The sequence below is a fragment of the Nyctereutes procyonoides genome, unplaced genomic scaffold (assembly GCF_905146905.1).
Source record: "Nyctereutes procyonoides isolate TBG_1078 unplaced genomic scaffold, NYPRO_anot_genome, whole genome shotgun sequence".
In the NCBI taxonomy this organism is placed as follows: Eukaryota; Metazoa; Chordata; class Mammalia; order Carnivora; family Canidae; genus Nyctereutes; species Nyctereutes procyonoides.
Genome location: NW_026575051.1, coordinates 2,689,853 through 2,706,951, shown reverse-complemented (window position 1 = coordinate 2,706,951; position 17,099 = coordinate 2,689,853). Strand labels below are relative to the sequence as shown.

The 17,099-nt window shown below is 47.5% G+C and overlaps 1 protein-coding gene across 4 annotated transcripts; it reads left to right on the top strand.

Moving 5' to 3' along the window:
- The first annotated feature begins 75 nt into the window (after nucleotides 1-75).
- Nucleotides 76-14,896, top strand: VPS52 (VPS52 subunit of GARP complex). 4 transcript variants are annotated; one of them, XM_055329854.1, is made up of 20 exons: nucleotides 76-131; nucleotides 1,256-1,340; nucleotides 1,476-1,528; nucleotides 1,711-1,786; nucleotides 1,977-2,044; nucleotides 2,344-2,519; nucleotides 2,903-3,053; nucleotides 3,351-3,451; nucleotides 3,564-3,696; nucleotides 3,835-3,892; nucleotides 4,250-4,383; nucleotides 4,846-5,001; nucleotides 5,462-5,580; nucleotides 5,974-6,097; nucleotides 6,411-6,506; nucleotides 6,622-6,729; nucleotides 6,948-7,013; nucleotides 13,614-13,725; nucleotides 13,934-14,052; nucleotides 14,249-14,896. In XM_055329854.1, exons 6-20 carry the CDS (start codon nucleotides 2,347-2,349, stop codon nucleotides 14,393-14,395), a joined length of 1,797 nt encoding a protein of 598 aa, XP_055185829.1. In that variant the 5' UTR covers nucleotides 76-131; nucleotides 1,256-1,340; nucleotides 1,476-1,528; nucleotides 1,711-1,786; nucleotides 1,977-2,044; nucleotides 2,344-2,346; the 3' UTR covers nucleotides 14,396-14,896. The 4 variants fall into 4 exon arrangements, with proteins under 4 accessions (XP_055185829.1, XP_055185828.1, XP_055185826.1 ...); XM_055329853.1 differs by lacking the exon at nucleotides 76-131 and adding an exon at nucleotides 138-424; XM_055329851.1 differs by lacking the exon at nucleotides 76-131 and adding an exon at nucleotides 138-529.
- Nucleotides 14,897-17,099: the final 2,203 nt, after the last annotated feature.

Below are 17,099 nucleotides of genomic sequence, written 5' to 3'. Positions count from 1 at the left end.
CGCTTCCGGAAGCCGCTGGTGCCAGAACTAATTCAACTCTGAGAATCTCTCTTCTTTACCACAACTTCCGGTGCGGCCTCTCTTTACATGTTCGTAAAGTCCTTAAGAGGGAGAGCAGCAAAGGTTCCGGGGTGAGACTGTGCTTCAGATATCCAGTTCCCATTTGCAGTTGGGTCAAGTGGTTAGGGCTGAAAGGGGAAGGCTGGAGTCCAACAACTTAATTCAAATATCTGGGAACGATTTCGCTCTCGGCAAGACCCTCTAGGATTTGTAGGTCCACCCCAGGGACGGACCTACGGCGACTGTACAGCTGCCGGAAGTGAGGCTGCGCAGAATGGCAGCTGCTGCGACCATGGCGGCGGCTGCGCGAGAGCTGCTGCTGAGAGCCGGGACCTCGGATATGGAGGAGGAGGAGGGCCCGCTGGTGCGGACGTGGGGCTCTTTCTCTCCGGAGTCTTGTCCGGGGGTCCTCGCGTCAGAAGGGCCTGGGCTGGGTTTAGGCAGAAGAGTGGGCGAGCGGCTGTTAACGGTGATGCTCCCTGCGTGTTTTTCCGTATCCGTCCTTGGAGTCGGGTCTGAGTCTGCACTGGAGTCAGAATGGCCGACTCAGGTGCCAGTGGCAGAATTTCAGTTAACTTCCAGATCTGAGGGCAGAATACAGCGGCAGTATAGTGTAAAGGTTAAGAACGTGACTGTAGTCAGATCGCCTGGGTTCTAATTCCAGCTTTGCCTCTTGCAATTTGTGTGTCGTTGGGCGGGTTAATCAGTTTCTCTGTTATACTTTCCCCACGTATAAGGTGAAGGAAATCATAAGACTTCACCGTAGAAATTGTTGGTTATGATTAGATGAATGAATGTATGAAAAATGGCACCTGGCCCACAGGTCAACACTGTTAGCTGACATTTCTAGAAGGGCAGGTGATCCCCACAGGGATTGTGATAGAACACCCAAGATAGCAGGAGTCTGGGGATCCTACACTCAATTGTAAGTTTTGCCCTGTCCTCTGCAACTCCTCCTTTACTCTTGTGGTGGCTTTTGAGTCTTTTTGTTATATTCCCTACCTAGGAGCCCCAAATAGCAGATTGAGGACAGTGTGAGACTTTTGGAATTTTTTGACCCAGTGCCCATGGCTTCCCAATAAAAACCCAGCCCAACCCCACCTTCCCCAAACCTTGAAGGTCTGTGGATTATCCCGTTATATTTGTTCTCTCTCTCTCTTCCTGTGCCCTTTCCTGTTGACTTGTCCCTCTCCAGGGGGGTGGCTCTGGTCTTCAGGAGCCATTGCCACTTGGAGAATTGGACATCTCCTCTGATGAATTTATTCTGGATGAAGTGGATGGTAAGTGATGGTGTGAGGTGGATGCAGACTGCTTGTGATCCAAGAGGTATGGGTGCTGGAAGTAATAAGGTGGGGAATGGTGTACAGATGTTCATTTGCGGGAGCTGGACCCTTATGATAAATTTCTATTTCCAGTTCACATTCAGGCAAATCTGGAGGATGAGTTAGTAAAGGAAGCTCTTAAAACGGTGAGGCTTTCTGCTGTACTGATTTATCCCTCCTCTTACCCTCCCCTCAAAGAAGAAAAAAAAGGACAGTCTCTCACTCTTACAACATCACCCTGGTGTCTCACCTTCTAGTCCTTTATTGATTCTTCTAGGGTCTCTTCACTGCCACTTCCTCTTAACCTGTCGTGTTAATGTTCCCCTAGGGTGTGGATCTCCGTCACTATTCAAAGCAGGTTGAGCTGGAACTACAGCAGATTGAGCAGAAATCCATTCGAGATTGTATCCTCCAGTAGAAAAAAAGGGTGATGTTATTAAAATAGAGATTTTGGGGAGCATGGTGCATGCAGCCCATCAGGGGCTGACATCTTCTCATGGCGGTTTCTGTCATCTCTGGGAAAAATGGGAATAGTCCCACAGGTCTGAGAATCTCCAGCTTTATGGTGAGGCCCCTTGACTTTTTGTGGATTAGATATCCAGGAGAGTGAGAACATAGCGTCTCTCCACAACCAGATCACAGCCTGCGATGCTGTTCTTGAGGTTAGTAACCATGACCTGTGATCCCTCTTAACCCTGAACCAGATCATGGCCAGGTGTTGTTCTTTAAGTCATCATCCTCAGGTGGGGATAGTTAGACTCACGTTCAGGATGACCTTAGCAGACCTTTTTGTTGCTACTGCCATAACTAATGTTGTTTGCCAGTGACCTTTTGGGTACTTCTTACCTCATCACCTACCTTCGAGGACTGATACTGAAGACTTTACCAATAAACTTAGGTGGCCCATTTGTCCCTTGCCAACCCTTTGGTGCTCCAACAACATCTTCTGTCCTCCCCCCAGCGCATGGAGCAGATGTTGGGAGCTTTTCAGAGTGACCTCAGCTCTATTAGCTCTGAGATCCGGACACTGCAGGAACAGTCAGGAGCCATGAATATTCGGCTTCGAAACCGCCAGGCAGTTCGGGGAAAACTTGGGGAACTTGTCGATGGTCTGATAGTGCCCTCTGCTCTGATCATGTAAGTTGCCAGTTTGAAGAGTTACAATGTCTATAGCAGGTAGATGGTCTAGGATGACCTACCCTACTTACCACATGGGTCTCCTGGCCTCAGCTCTTCAAGCGCCTTCCAGAAACTGATGGGTGGTTGACAACTCAACCTTGATGCATGCTTTAGGCATCAAAGATTAGGAATGATCCAGGGTCAGGGAGGTTTAAGGTTTTATGGACGTGGGATTGGGGGAGGTTCCAGGAACAGGAAACTTTGTACATGCATGTATCCTGACTATGTGACTCTCAGCGTGTGAAGGGAGAGGTGACAGGCTGGATGTAAGGAATATAGTTTGGGACCTAGTGATGTCTGGGTCTCCCTCCTAACCCCTTCCACCTGTCCCTGCTACCCAGGGCAATTCTGGAGGCACCAGTGACAGAGCCCAGGTTCCTGGAGCAGCTGCAGGAACTGGATGCCAAGGCGGCTGCAGTCCGAGAGCAGGAGGCTAGAGGCACAGCGGCTTGTGCTGATGTCAGAGGCATACTTGACCGGCTACGGGTGAAGGTGAGGGGTGGGGATGATACCCCCAAGATTACTAGAACCAGCCTCCCTGACACCTTCAACCTGGGTTTCCCCAGCAGCGCTCACTGTAGCCCATCCCCAAGAATTTCACCCTGCCTTTACTGGCAGAGCTCATCTTCACATCTCTGGGTTCCCCTGAAAACTTTCAGAAATACTGATGAGGTCTTCTCCAACCTCCATCCTCCTGTATTTGAAATGTGACCCTCCCCCCACCATTTCCACAATAGTCATAAGGTTGCAGCTTCATGCCCTGTGTTTGTTTCCTCCCCCCATGTCCAGGCGGTGACAAAGATCCGAGAGTTCATCCTTCAGAAGATTTATTCCTTCAGAAAACCAATGACCAACTATCAGATCCCCCAGACGGCCCTGCTCAAGTACAGGTCACTGCCCAAAGGAAGGGCTCAGCATGGCCTCTGGGCCATCAATCAGCCTGGTGAGGGGTCTGCTTTCTTGGGGAAGGTGGGGAGACTGACTTGTCCCTGGCCCCTCCAGGTTCTTCTACCAGTTTCTGCTGGGCAATGAACGGGCAACGGCAAAGGAGATCAGGGATGAGTATGTGGAAACGCTGAGCAAGATCTACCTGTCTTACTATCGCTCTTACCTAGGGCGGCTCATGAAAGTGCAGGTGAGGCCAAGGAGGGAGGCATGGCTAGGATTGGGGAAGAGGGGCCACCCCCAGGCAGGTTTGGACAGTGGGGAAAAATTGTTTTATCACAACAGGGGAGGAGATGCTTACTGGTTCCCTTTTCTCTTTTTTTCTTAGTATGAGGAAGTTGCCGAGAAGGATGATCTAATGGGTGTGGAAGACACAGCAAAGAAAGATATCCTAGAACTGAGGAACCCACGTAGTAGGCCTTGATAGTGACAGTGCCTCAAAAGCACTGCTTCTTGTCTTTTTCTCTGGGACCAAAACCTTTGAGAATGTGATAATGGCTATCCCCCACCCCCTGCCGCCCGAAAAAGGCATGCATCCTTTTGACACATAGTTCTACATGTGATGGCAGGGAGGGTAGGAGCTCTCTGAAGCCCGTTCCCGGGTGTCAGATGAAGTGGGGCCAAGGTACTGGGAAGGAGGGACATCTAGGCTGTGTCTGGCTGCCTGCGGTCCCTGGAGGTAATGAGCCTCTGAGTCTGTCACCATTGTGATCTAATTGTTTTCCCTGACTCTGATCCTTTACGATTCTTCTCAAAGCCTTCCCTCCGCAGCAGGAACACCATCTTCACCCTGGGGACCCGTGGCTCTGTCATCTCCCCCACTGAACTGGAGGCCCCCATCCTGGTGCCCCACACTGCCCAGCGGGGAGAACAGAGGGTAGGAGAAGGGATGAGAGTCAGTCATGAGGGTGTGCTGGGCATGGGTAGGAGAGGCCAGACCTCTGGGCAAAGCTTCCCACCCTGCAGTCCCCTGTATCAATCCCCTTAGAACAGGGAGTGACCTTCTTGGGTCACCCAAGTGTTCTGTGATGTGACGAGGATTGAGACCGTTGACTTCAGGACATATATAGAGAGAGATTGGCTGAAGGGAACATTTTGGGGTAGGTTGTAGAGTTGGGTGGTGCAATAACAGCAGGTGGGGGTGGGTTCTTCTCTTGATCCCCTTGTCCCTCTACCCCTTTCAGTACCCATTCAGGATGCTCCTTCACAGCCTATACTTGGGTTAGATGGGAAAGACCTGAGCTCTTGCTCAGGCTTGCTGATTTTCCAGCAATATCTATGGAGAGTCAGCATTGGGGTCCATCCCTTCTGTCCCTCTTCTTCACCTCTCCCATCCTAGTATCCATTTGAGGCCCTCTTCCGCAGCCAGCACTACGCCCTCCTAGACAATTCTTGCCGTGAATATCTTTTCATCTGTGAATTCTTTGTTGTATCCGGCTCGGCTGCACATGATCTCTTCCATGCTGTCATGGGTCGCACCCTTGGCATGACCCTGGTAAGATCCCCAGCTCCTGTGCTTTTAGACCACTTTGTCCTCAGTCCTCTGTAGCACACTGTAGGGGGTCATAGCTCTGGTAGTACTGAAACCAGGCCCCCCCCTAATTCTAAAATGTCTAAGCCTTGTACTCACAGAGCATATGAAACCCTCAAAGCTTGGGGTCCCTGAGGTACCCCTACTACTGACCCATAGCCAGGCAGTAGCATCTGAAAACGGAGGGGCTCCTGAAATGGTGCTCAGCCCTGAATTCTGCTGTGATGGGCTTGTGATCTTAAATCCTGATGGGCAAGGCAGCAGGACCACCTGAGGGGCTAGTGGACAGGGAAGGAGGAGGCATTTCCTGAGAGCTCCCTACCCTCCCTCCCAGGGCTGCATCCCCAGAGGATGCATTTGTCTGTAGCCACTAGGAGTGACAGAATAACGAACGCTCTTTTCCAATTCTATCCCTGAATCATAGAAACACCTGGAGTCCTATCTCACGGACTGCTACGATGCCATTGCTGTTTTTCTCTGTATCCACATCGTCCTCCGGTTCCGTAACATTGCAGCGAAGAGGGATGTTCCTGCCCTGGACAGGTCACTGAGTTCTGGTCCTTGATGCCCCATTGCTCTTGAACCCTTGGCTTTACATGGTCCTGTTCTGACCATTGGGCTGCTGCTGACCTGACACCTGACTCTTACTCCCGTTCATCTGCCTGGGGACAGTACTGCTTTCTGCCTCACCATTCATACTAGTCCAACCGCCATCAGCCATCAGCTGGGTTCCCCCACAGAAACCCTACCTCCGTCCTCCCAGATTTCTTTTTGGCCTTTTAAATTTTTATTTTAATTCCGGTTAGTGAACATACAGTGTCCTCTTAGTTTAAGGTGTATGATAATAGCGATTCAACAATTGCATGTATCACCTAGTGCTCATCACGACCCTCACATTTCTTGCCAGCTGATCTCTGATTCTGATTAAGTCTGCAGGTACTGGGAGCAAGTGCTTGCCTTGCTGTGGCCACGGTTTGAGCTGATCCTGGAGATGAATGTCCAGAGTGTCCGAAGCACTGACCCTCAGCGCCTAGGGGGGCTGGATACTCGGCCCCACTATGTGAGAGAGGGCAAGGGTAACAAAGTGGTTCCCAAAAGGCAGGGCTCTAGCTTCACTATGGGTGTTGGTCGGGTTCCCAGTTGTGTTGTGGGCCTGGCTGGATATTGGGGCACACTCTGTGTGTGGGGCAGTCTAGGAGTATGTGAATTCAGGGTGAATTTGGCATCATTGATTATAGTGATTGGGGGTGGGAGTCACAGAGTTTGATGGGCCAGCTCCTAGGGACTTGCGAGATTGCTTTGGTTGGGTCAGGGGGTTGGTGTGATTTTATTACCACTTTTTTTTTTTTTATTACCACTTTTCTTTTCCCAAGATCACGCGCCGATATGCAGAGTTCTCGTCTGCTCTTGTCAGCATCAATCAGACAGTTCCCAATGAACGGACAATGCAGCTGCTAGGACAGCTACAGGTGAGGGTGGGCAGGAGAGACTTCCCAGTGGCTGGGCTGCCTCAGTGACCTGCAGTGTGAGGAGCACTATGTGCCTTCACCTTCTCCTGTCACCTCTTCCTTCTGGCTTTTCCAGGTGGAAGTGGAGAATTTTGTCCTCCGAGTGGCAGCTGAGTTCTCCTCAAGGAAGGAGCAACTTGTGTTTTTGATCAACAACTATGACATGATGCTGGGCGTGCTAATGGTACAGACACTGTTTCTCTCTTCCTCCCTACCCAGAGGGTTTGGCCTCCCCCACTGCTCTGTTTGCTCTGTGAGGACAGAGCTTGGTCTTGTTCCATAAGTTATTCTTGGCATCTGGCGCATTGCCTGGCCAAGTACAGTAAATGTGGAAGGAAGGGGATATCCTGAAGTCAAGGGCTGCTTCTCCCACACTTGAGATTTCCCTTTGTCTTCCCTTAGGAGCGGGCCGCAGATGACAGCAAAGAGGTTGAGAGTTTCCAGCAGCTGCTCAATGCTCGGACACAGGTAGAGGGGTGGGGAAGAAGAGAGGGAGAGTCTTGTGTGCTATTTTCTGTTCTGTGTGTGTGTGTTTAGGGAGTGGCAGGTAAAGGGCTTCATGTACCCAGAATTGGAACTACTGGTTTCCTTTCCTTTTGTGTTTTTTTTAACGATACACACACCCCTGAAGCCTTCACCTATCTTGATGATAACCAGCATTAAACAATGAATTCTTCCTCAGCCCATTTCCTTGCCCATCACACTTTTAAGTCTCTTCTTGACCTAAGTATTGTGTTTACCATGCTCTTGCTTTCAAAAATATAGCTGTAAGTATGGCAACTAATTAACTTAGTTGTACTTACTTATTTCTAAAGTTTTTTTTTTTTAATTTTTATTTATTTATGATAGTCACACACACACAGAGAGAGAGAGGCAGAGACACAGGCAGATGGAGAAGCAGGCTCCACACACCGGGAGTCCGACATGGGTCTCGATCCCAGGTCTCCAGGATCGCACCCTGGGCCAAAGGCAGGCGCCAAACCGCTGCGCCACCCAGGGATCCCTAAAGTTTTTATTTTTTATTTATTTTCTTTTTTTAAGTAGTCTCCATGCCCAACATGGGGCTCAAACTCATGACCCCGCGATCCAGAATTGTGGGCTCTATCTGCTGAGCCAGCCAGGTACCTCCCCACCTTTATTATATTATTATTTTTATTTTTATTTTTATTCTTGAGTGACATAAAAGCAATCACAGGATTTTTTTCATGCATAATTTTTCCAACATTGTCATATTATGACATATGGCTACAGCTTTTTCTTTTTTACTTTATATAATTTTATATTGTGTGAATGTAACGTTTTTTTCCTGCAAGTGGACCTTGGGATTATTTCTAGTTTTTTTGCAATTGTGAGAGTTGTTTTATGAACAGTTATGTTTTTTAGTGCATGTAGATGGAGAGAAGTTTTATAAAAGTTTCTCTTGGAAGTAGGCCTTGGCTTGTTGCTTGTAGGGTTTGCCAGCATTCAACCTTATGAGACAGTGCCATATAGTTTTCCTAAGTGGTATACTAGTTTTTTCTTTACTGGCAATGTGTAATAATTCTCACTGAGCTATATTTTCTACAACACATGGTATTACCAAACTATCTTTGCCATTCTGGTATAGGTATCTCCTTAGGGGTCTTTATATGCATTTTTCTGATTACTATTGAAACTGAGCATCATTTCAAATGTTAAGTACGTATACAAAGTTTTCCTTTCCATAAAATATCTGTTGTAGCATTTGGCCTTTTTAAAACTGGGTTGTGTATTTCTTTTTGATTTATACGATTTTTTAAATATATTTATGAAACCAATTTTTTGGTTGTATAGGTTGCAGATATATTTCAGAGCTTTATTTTTTATTTTTATTTATGTTGCCTCATGATGGACAAATTCTTAATTTTAATGTGATTGGCTTTACTGATTTTTTCTTGATTTTTCTGTCCCATTTAAGAAATCTTGTATTGGGCTTTTGGGGGACTCAGTAAAGCGTCTGCCTTTGGCTCAGGTCATGATCTCAGGGTCCTGGGATCCAGCCCCACATTGGGCTCCCTGCTCAGTGGGGAGCCTGCTTCTCCTCTCTCTGCCCCTTGCCCATGCTGATGCACTCTCTTCTCTCTCTCACTCACTGTCTGTCAAATAAATAAATAAAATCTTAAAAAATAAATCTCAGGGATGCCTGGGTGGCTCAGTGGTTTAGCGCCTGCCTTCAGCCCAGGGCGTGATCCTGGAGTCCCGGGATCAAGTCCTGCGTTGGGCTCCCTGCATGGAGCCTGCTTCTCCCTCTGCCTGTGTCTCTGCCTCTCTCTGTGTGTCTCTCATAAATAAATAAAATAAAATCTTTAAAAAGAAAAAAGAAAAATCTCATATCATCCTAACATCAGAAAAACATTATACTACATTTTCTTCATAATGTAGAATCTTGCTTTTTATGTTTAAGCTCTAAATTTACCTGAATTGATTTTGTGTATGATGTGAGATAGAACCTAATTTAATGTTTTAATATAGATAACGATGGGCCCAGAAGCACTTATGGAAAATCCCTTTCTCTACTTGATCTGCAGTGTGCTTCTGTCACATAGCAAAACTATATGTGTCTTCCCTCTATTCTATTCTATTCTATTGATTAATTTGTCTGACCTGTCGTGCAGTTTTAATTATAATGCTTTATAACTATGCAAACATTATGTTATATAATTATGCAAATTATATCTTTTTCAGGAATACCTTGAATATTATTGGCCTCTTGATTTTTTCATATAAATTTTATAGTTAGCTGTTAAGTTTTCACATTGAAAAAATTTTAAGGATTTTGATTGGAATTGCATTGATCAGTTTGGATCAATTTTGAAGAATTGATAGTTTATGATGTTGAAACTTCTCATCCATGAACTTGGGCTTCCCATTTTTAAAGATATTCTTTAATATCTTCTTGCAACCTTTTGTAATTTTCAACACAAAAACATTGCAAATCTTTGGCCAGAGTTATTCCTAGTTAGGTGTAATATGTAGATTATGTAGATTTCACCCTCCTAGGAGTAAATATATAGTCTCCAATCCTTTGTCTTTAGTTTCTTACGTCTTTGATCTACTACTGTTCTGGCTAGGATCTCTCTGACAATGTTGAGCAGTTGAATAGAAGTATAATAGTGAGAACCCCTATCCTGTTCCTGGTTTTAAAGGGAATGCTTTCCTCATTTCCCCATTAGGAGTAACACTGCTGTGAGTGTTTTTGTAGATGCCTTTTATCTGGTCAAGAATATTCTTCTCAATCCCTAGTGTGCTAGTTGTTACTGTAGTTATTCCTACTAGGAATAAATCCACATTTATTTAGGGATAATTACTAGGAGTACTAGGACTTGCCAGGAATAATTACTTTTTTTTTCTAATTGTTTAGCCTTTTTGATCCATTCTTTTAGAATTTGTCCTTTAAATAAACTGTTGTTACTTAAATAGTATCATTTTAGAAAGAAATTTTCTTGTTGTTTTAACTGCCATATAGAAATGCTATTGGGGGACGCCTGGGTGGCCTAGCAGTTGAACGTCGGCCTTTGGCTCAGGGCATGATCCCAGGATCCAGGATCGAGTCCCACTTCAGGCTCCCTGTGGGGAGCCTGCTTCTCCCTCTGCGTATGACTCTGCCTCTCTCTCTGTGTGTCTCTCGTGAATAAATAGAGAAATCTTAAAAAAAAAAATGCTATTGGTTTTTTTGTTTTTGTTTTTGTTTTTTAAGATTTAATTATGGGAATCCCTGGGTGACTCAGCGGTCTAGTGCCTGACTTCGGCCCATGGCGTGATTCTGGAGTCCCAGGATCGAGTCCCGCATCGGGCTCCCTGCATGGAGCCTGCTTCTCCCTCGGCCTGTGTCTCTGCCTCTCTCTCTCTCTCTCTGTCTCTCATGAATAAATAAAGCCTTTAAAAAAATTAAAAAATAAAGATTTTATTTATTTATTTATTTATTCGGGAGAGACACAGAGAGAGGCAGAGACATAGGCAGAAGGAGAAGCAGGTTCCCTGTGGGGAGCCCGATGCAGGACTAGATCTCTGGACCCCGGGATCAGGACCCAAGCCAAAGGCAAACAAACGCTCAACCACTGAGCCACCCAGGTGCCCTAACTAATCACATTTTAAGTGATTGATAGCTACATGTGAGTCATGGCTACTGTGTTAGGAGAGCTCATCTCAAAAAAAAAAAAAAAAAAAAAAGGACAGCTTATCTCTCTTAGCTGAACTTCCTTTTGCAGTATATTCCCTGTGCCTCCCCACTGTTATATTGTTAAAAGTGGGTTATTGCATTTGGGCGGCTGGAATAGGTTGAATTTGGTTATTTAATCTCTGTTCAAAATGACATTACAAATGAAGATCCCTCAGTTACAGAAAGAGCCGTTCTTAGGAATGTCTTCCCCATCTCATATTAATTACTGGACATTCTTCAGTGATGTAAGTGGATTTTTGGTGGGAAGAGTAGAAAAGATTTTTTCATTTTTATTTTTTTTAGAGAGAGCATGTTCAAGTAGGGGTGAGGCGGGGAGCAGGGAGGGGCAAAGGGAGAGGGACAGAGAATTCCAAGCAGGCTCTGCACTGAGCCCCAACACGGGGCTTTATCCCACAACCCGAGATCATGACCTGAGCTGAAATCAAGAGCCAAACACCTGACTGAACTTCTCAGGTACCCCAAAGATTTTATTTTTAAATGGAAATTGTTTTAAAAGTTTCACTTTCACCCTACCAGATCTTACTATCAAGCTTGGGTTTCTTGCTTTCATTCAGCCCTGCCATTTTAAAAAAGTTTCTAAAGGTTATTTATTTTTATTTTTATTTTTTTTAAGAATTTATTTGACAGTGAGAGAGCACAAGCCGGGGGAGTGGCAGATGGAGAGGGAGAAGCAGGCTCCCCACTGACTATGGAGCCCAGTGCGGGGCTCAATCCTAGGACCTTCAGATTATGACCTGAGCCAAAGACAGATGCTTAACTGACTGAGCCACCCAGGCACCCCTAAAGATTTTATTTTTAAGCAATCTCTACACCCAACATGGGACTTGAACTCACAACCCCAAGATCAAGAGTCACATGCTCTACTGACTCAACCAGCCAGGCACCCCAATTTAACTTTTTATTGTGGGAGATTTCAAATGCACATACTAATAGCATAGTGGATCCCCTGGGGTCCTCTCCCAGGGGTCGCACCCCCAAGTACCATCGCAGATCTTCAATCAGTAAGTACTTGGGGACAGTTTTATTCCTTTCTATCAGCACCCATTGCTCATCCTTCTGTGCCTGCCCCCCAGTTATTTTGTTTTTGTTTTTTAAAGATTTTATTTATTTATTCATGATAGACACAGAGAAAGAGAGAGAGAGAGAAAGAGAGAGAGGCAGAGACATAGGCAGAGGGAGAATCAGGCTCCATGCAGGGAGCCCGATATAGGACTCGATCCTGGACTCCAGGATCATGCCTGGACCGAAGGCAGGCGCCAAACCGCTGAGCCACCCAGGGATTCCCCCCCGCCCCGGTTATTTTGAATTAAATCTTATACATCATCATTTCATCTGTGTCAGGATGTGTTTTAAAAAACACTATATAGGTAGCCCCGGTGGCTCAGCAGTTTAGCGCCGCCTTCAGCCAAGGTTGTGATCCTGGAGACCTGGGATCGAGTCCCACGTCAGGCTCTTTGCATGGAACCTGCTTCTCCCTCTGCCTGTGTCTCTTCCTCTCTCTTTCTGTGTGTCTCTCATGAATAAATAAAATCTTTAAAAAAAGAAAACCCACAATATATTATCACACTTTAAAAAAATGATCTTAAAAGAGCTAGTGTTCAGATTTTCTCAGTCATAAATGGTTTTTATAGTTCAAATCAACATCCATGTATGGTCCATACATATGTCTCTTTGTGATCTATAGAGTGCCCTTCCATCTTTGCTTCCCTCCTCTGCAATTTATCTGTGGAAGAAACCAAGTAACTGAGTCTCTGTCATGTTAGAATAACAGAATACAGTCTAGATTTTGCAGATTGCATTCCATGGTATGGCTAGACTTTTTTCTTTTTTTCCATAAATGTGTAGTTAGATGAAAAGTCTTGATCAGATTGCAGTTAGTTGCCCCCCACCCCCCAGGATAGTTGAGAGCTAGTGGTATGTACTTCCATTGGGGGCACATAATGGTTTCTTGGTTCCTTTTCTGTCAATAGCCATCAGTGATCACTGCCTACATCCATGAACTAGATTTCCATAACCCTCAATGTCTCAAAATTTCCCATCTCATCTGTGCTGCATTTTAAGTCATTTCTTCAATTATAAAATTCAATTTGCTGTATCATTCTTCAGGTATTTCTAATCTGCTGTATAACCTGTTGACTTTTTAAAATTAAAGACTTTTAATTTTTAAGTCATCTCTTGAAAATTTCATTTTGTTTCAAGTCTGTCCATTCCTCATCTTGTTGAGTCGTCATCTTTGTGTCTATATTTTTAATTCTTTGAATGTTTCATACAGAACTCACAACTGCTGTGTATCTGACAGTTCTGATGTTGGCAGTCTTTGGTAGTCTAAGTCCATTGCTTATTGTTTATACTGTTTCTCATGGTAGTTTCCTTTCATATGTCTGACGATCTTTGAGTTCATTGCTCTGTCTTAATCAGGGGGAGTCATATGGGCCTAAAATGAGATTGAGGATATTTTTCTGTCAAGAGGATTTGCCTCTGCGTTTGCGGTAGGCAAATTACTGAAAGACGTAATCCACCTCGATTTATGTCAGCACCCCTTTGAGGCTCTCACAAGAGGCCCAGGCTCCGCTTCTCCACTTGAGTCTGGCATCAGGCTCAAATTCCAGATAGCAGAGTTGCCATCGCCATTTGTCTTCTGGCAGCCTTGCCTCTCCCAGCTGCCTACCTCTCTGGTTCTGGCTCTGATCCCAATTACTTGTGCTGTGTTCAAGTTCAAGTTTAGTGTTTTGGGACCATTGGTGTCTTCAAGTATGTAATTTGCTCTGGCAATATTCTGAGGATCTAGTCACTCATGATGCCAGAAGTGGGAAAATGTCTTGATACCAGGACACTTGACTATGTGTATGTGTGTGTGTTTATTTCTACAGGAATTCATTGAAGAGTTGTTGTCTCCCCCTTTTGGGGGTCTGGTGGCATTTGTGAAGGAAGCCGAGGCTTTAATTGAACGTGGACAGGCTGAGCGACTTCGAGGGGAAGAAGGTATGCAGATGATGTGGTCAGGTGGTGGAGTTAGTGGTAAGGGGAGTGGAAAAGAAAAACGAGAGGAGGCAGATTCCATGAGGAGGGGGTAGAGCAGGAAAATTAGATTGGATGTGGAAGAGGGCTGTGCCTTGGGGAGGACATAGGGGTCAAAGATCACCTAGCCAAGTCCTTCTCTGAGACCCTCTCTCTTTGTTCCTGCCATCAGCCCGGGTTACTCAACTGATCCGTGGCTTTGGTAGTTCCTGGAAATCATCAGTGGAGTCTCTGAGTCAGGATGTAATGCGGAGTTTCACCAACTTCAGAAATGGAACCAGTATCATCCAGGTAACTTGCAGCTCCCAGGCCTCCCTGCCCTCCAACCCCTATCATTAGTTGTTTTCTCTGGGCTCAGCATCATCCAGGTGACCCATGACCTTCAACTACCAGCATGCCCAAAGTTCTGGATGAGCCCTAGCCTGATTCCTGATGCCATCTCTAGCACCACCCCACAGCCTGATCTTTCATGACTTTCTCTGACCAGGGAGCTTTGACCCAGCTGATCCAGCTCTATCATCGCTTCCACCGGGTACTCTCTCAGCCCCAGCTCCGAGCTCTCCCTGCCCGGGCGGAGCTTATCAACATTCATCACCTTATGGTGGAGCTCAAGAAGCACAAGCCCAACTTTTGATGCGCCAGACCCTGGGATCCACCCGCCTTCTCCATGGACTTCTGTACCCCATCCCAGACTCTTCTTCACCTGGGGTTTCCTTAACAGTTGTCCACCTGCCTCCCAGGTCCTTGACATGCCTCACCCTGCCTCATCAGAATAAGCTGGATCACCTTGTTTTCGGGTTCCCAGGACCACTCCCCCCAGGCTTCCAAAAGCCTTTATCATTTCCCTGATTTCACCACCCCTTCCCCCACACCCAAGTTCTCTTCCCCCAGTAAAATCTTCACTGTTTCAGTCTCAACTCTTGTCACCATGGCCTGAGGTGCAATGCCTCAACTCTTGGAATTGGTGGCAAGGCAAGTCATTGATTTTTTTTTTCCCCCTTTCACTCAGTGATTTCTTTTCTGTAGCTTTTTGACCTAAGATCTCAGCAACTTGAACACTAACAAGACCTCTCCTGGCTTGAGAGTTACTCCAAGGTCAGTCTGCAGAAAACAATAAATACTTAATATGACATAATACTCTTCTCTCATTTCCTTCCTCCTCCTTCCTGGGGCCTTCAAGTGGCCCCCCACCTCTGTTTCAGGATCACTTTTTTGTTCTGGCTACCTCCTGGGCTTATCTCCCTTCTGGTGGGTGTCCAGAAGAAGGGGTACAGATAGTAACTTCTAATCTCTAGCTGCTTCAGGCCAAAGAAGTAGCAGCGTTGGTTTTAGGGAGGGGACTGTGTCATGAGTAACCAGCCTGGTGGAGGAAGGTGGCCCCTGGTTAAAAATGGCAAATACCTCAAAAAAAAAAACCAAAACAGATCCCTCAAGGGCTGGGAACACGGTTGTACAGCCTCAGGCACTGTTCCACAGGCTACCTTGATTCCCTAACAGGGGCTTAACTTGCATGGAGGGCTGCAGGGCTGTAGCACTCACACCAGGGCGGGGGTGGGACAGGTTTGCAGTGTGCCTGTTTCATCTATTTCTGTGTTTGCTTGGAGCCTTCCTACTGCACCCCTACACCTCGTTTGAACTCAGACTCTAGACAGAAGAGACACGGGGGCGCCTTTTAAGTCCTAACGGGAAAGGCGCAGGCAGTCGGGAGAAAATGGTAATTTGGGGATGTTTCCTCTGTTTCCTTCTCCCACATGGCCTGAGCATTCCTTCCCAAGTCCCAGCGAGCTACTGAAGGAAAAAGAATTCCACCCCCGGCGTGGGCTCTCTGGATGCGAGCCGGGCCTGCGGCGGGGTGGAGGAGAGGGTGCCTCTAGGCCGCCGCGCGCGCCGCCGGCGGCGGTGGGGCGGGGCCAGGGCGGGCCCGGCGGGCGGGCCCTTGCGATTGGCTGCCGCGAGGCGGGGGCGTGGCGGGAGGGTGCCTGCTCCGGCTCCCTCGGAGAATCGCGCTCCGATTGGGAGGCTGACCGCCGAGCGGCTTCCTCAGTTTGGAGCGCCTTGGCGCCCGAGGCCGAAGGGTGTTGGGAGGCGGGGGGCGTGGGCGGCTCCTGATTGGCCCAGACGCCGCGGGGGCGGGGCCGGGGGCGGGGCCGGGGCAGTGTCCTCAGCCGACCCCTCCCGGCGCCGCCGCTCCCTCCGGGCTCCCGGCGCCTTTCCAGCCTCACCCCGCCTGACTCGGCCCCAGACGCTCCCCGAGGCCCGCCGCGCTCTAGGCGGAGGTGCGCTGGGCTTCGAGGGCCGCAGCTCGCCCCGGGACGTTCTGTCCTCCTGCCTTCCTCACCCGCCCACCTACACCCTCCGCTACTTCTACTTTCAACCTTGGGGGAGCCAGTTCTCATATATGACCCGACTCCAGCCTCAGGAGAAGGTTCGCTCAGGGTTTGGGACTCGGGACGGAGGCGGCACAGGCGGCCTTGACAAAGAGCAGGTTCCCAGAGAAAAGGTCTCCGGATACCCCACGAGGGAGACTACCTCCCAGATAGACGCCTTCGTGGAAAGCCCTCTTACGCTCCCGTGGGAGAAGGGCTGCGCTGGCAGGCACTTTGACTTTACTCGGTACTGGCCGCTCCTGTCCATTCCCGAATGCAAATAAATATTCAGACAACCGTTTGCGCGTTATTTTGCAGGGCTGAGGGGCGGTGCCGGAGTATGAGGAAGCTCTTGATTAGGGAGCCGGAAGGCATTCCCATTTTATTGTAGCTCACAGTGTTTGGGGACATCCATCTCCCCGGGGACCCAGGAGATCTCCAACAGACTCTCAAGGACCCGCGAAGTCGCAATGGAGTGAAAGGGAGCCGCGGTACCCACACAGACCTCCAGGGGGCAGCATCGACCAGGAGATGGAGTTGTTCCGGGCTGCTTGGTCTCGCTGCAGGTGGCTGCGAAGGTTCCCCCAGGGCTCCTATCTCTCTGAAAGGACGGAGGGAGTTTTCCTTCAGCCTAACCACCCACTCCACACCCCCTTTAAAGCTGTTTTTTAGAAGCATTTAAAAAAAAAGATTTAATTTATTCATGAGAGACACAGAGAGAGGCAGACATAGGCAGAGGGAGAAGCAGGCTCCCTGCGGGGAGCCGGATGCAGAATCTTCCATCCCAGGACCTCGGGATCACGCCCTGAGCCGAAGGCAGTCAGCCACTGAGCCACTCAGGTGTCCCTCATGCAGGACTCTTAACCAAGATCCTAAAGGCTCTGTGATTGAGAATTGGAAAAAATTACGTATTATTTTCACGAACCTCACGAATGTAGCATTTCCTCCAATGAAAAGTGTAGACAACAAACC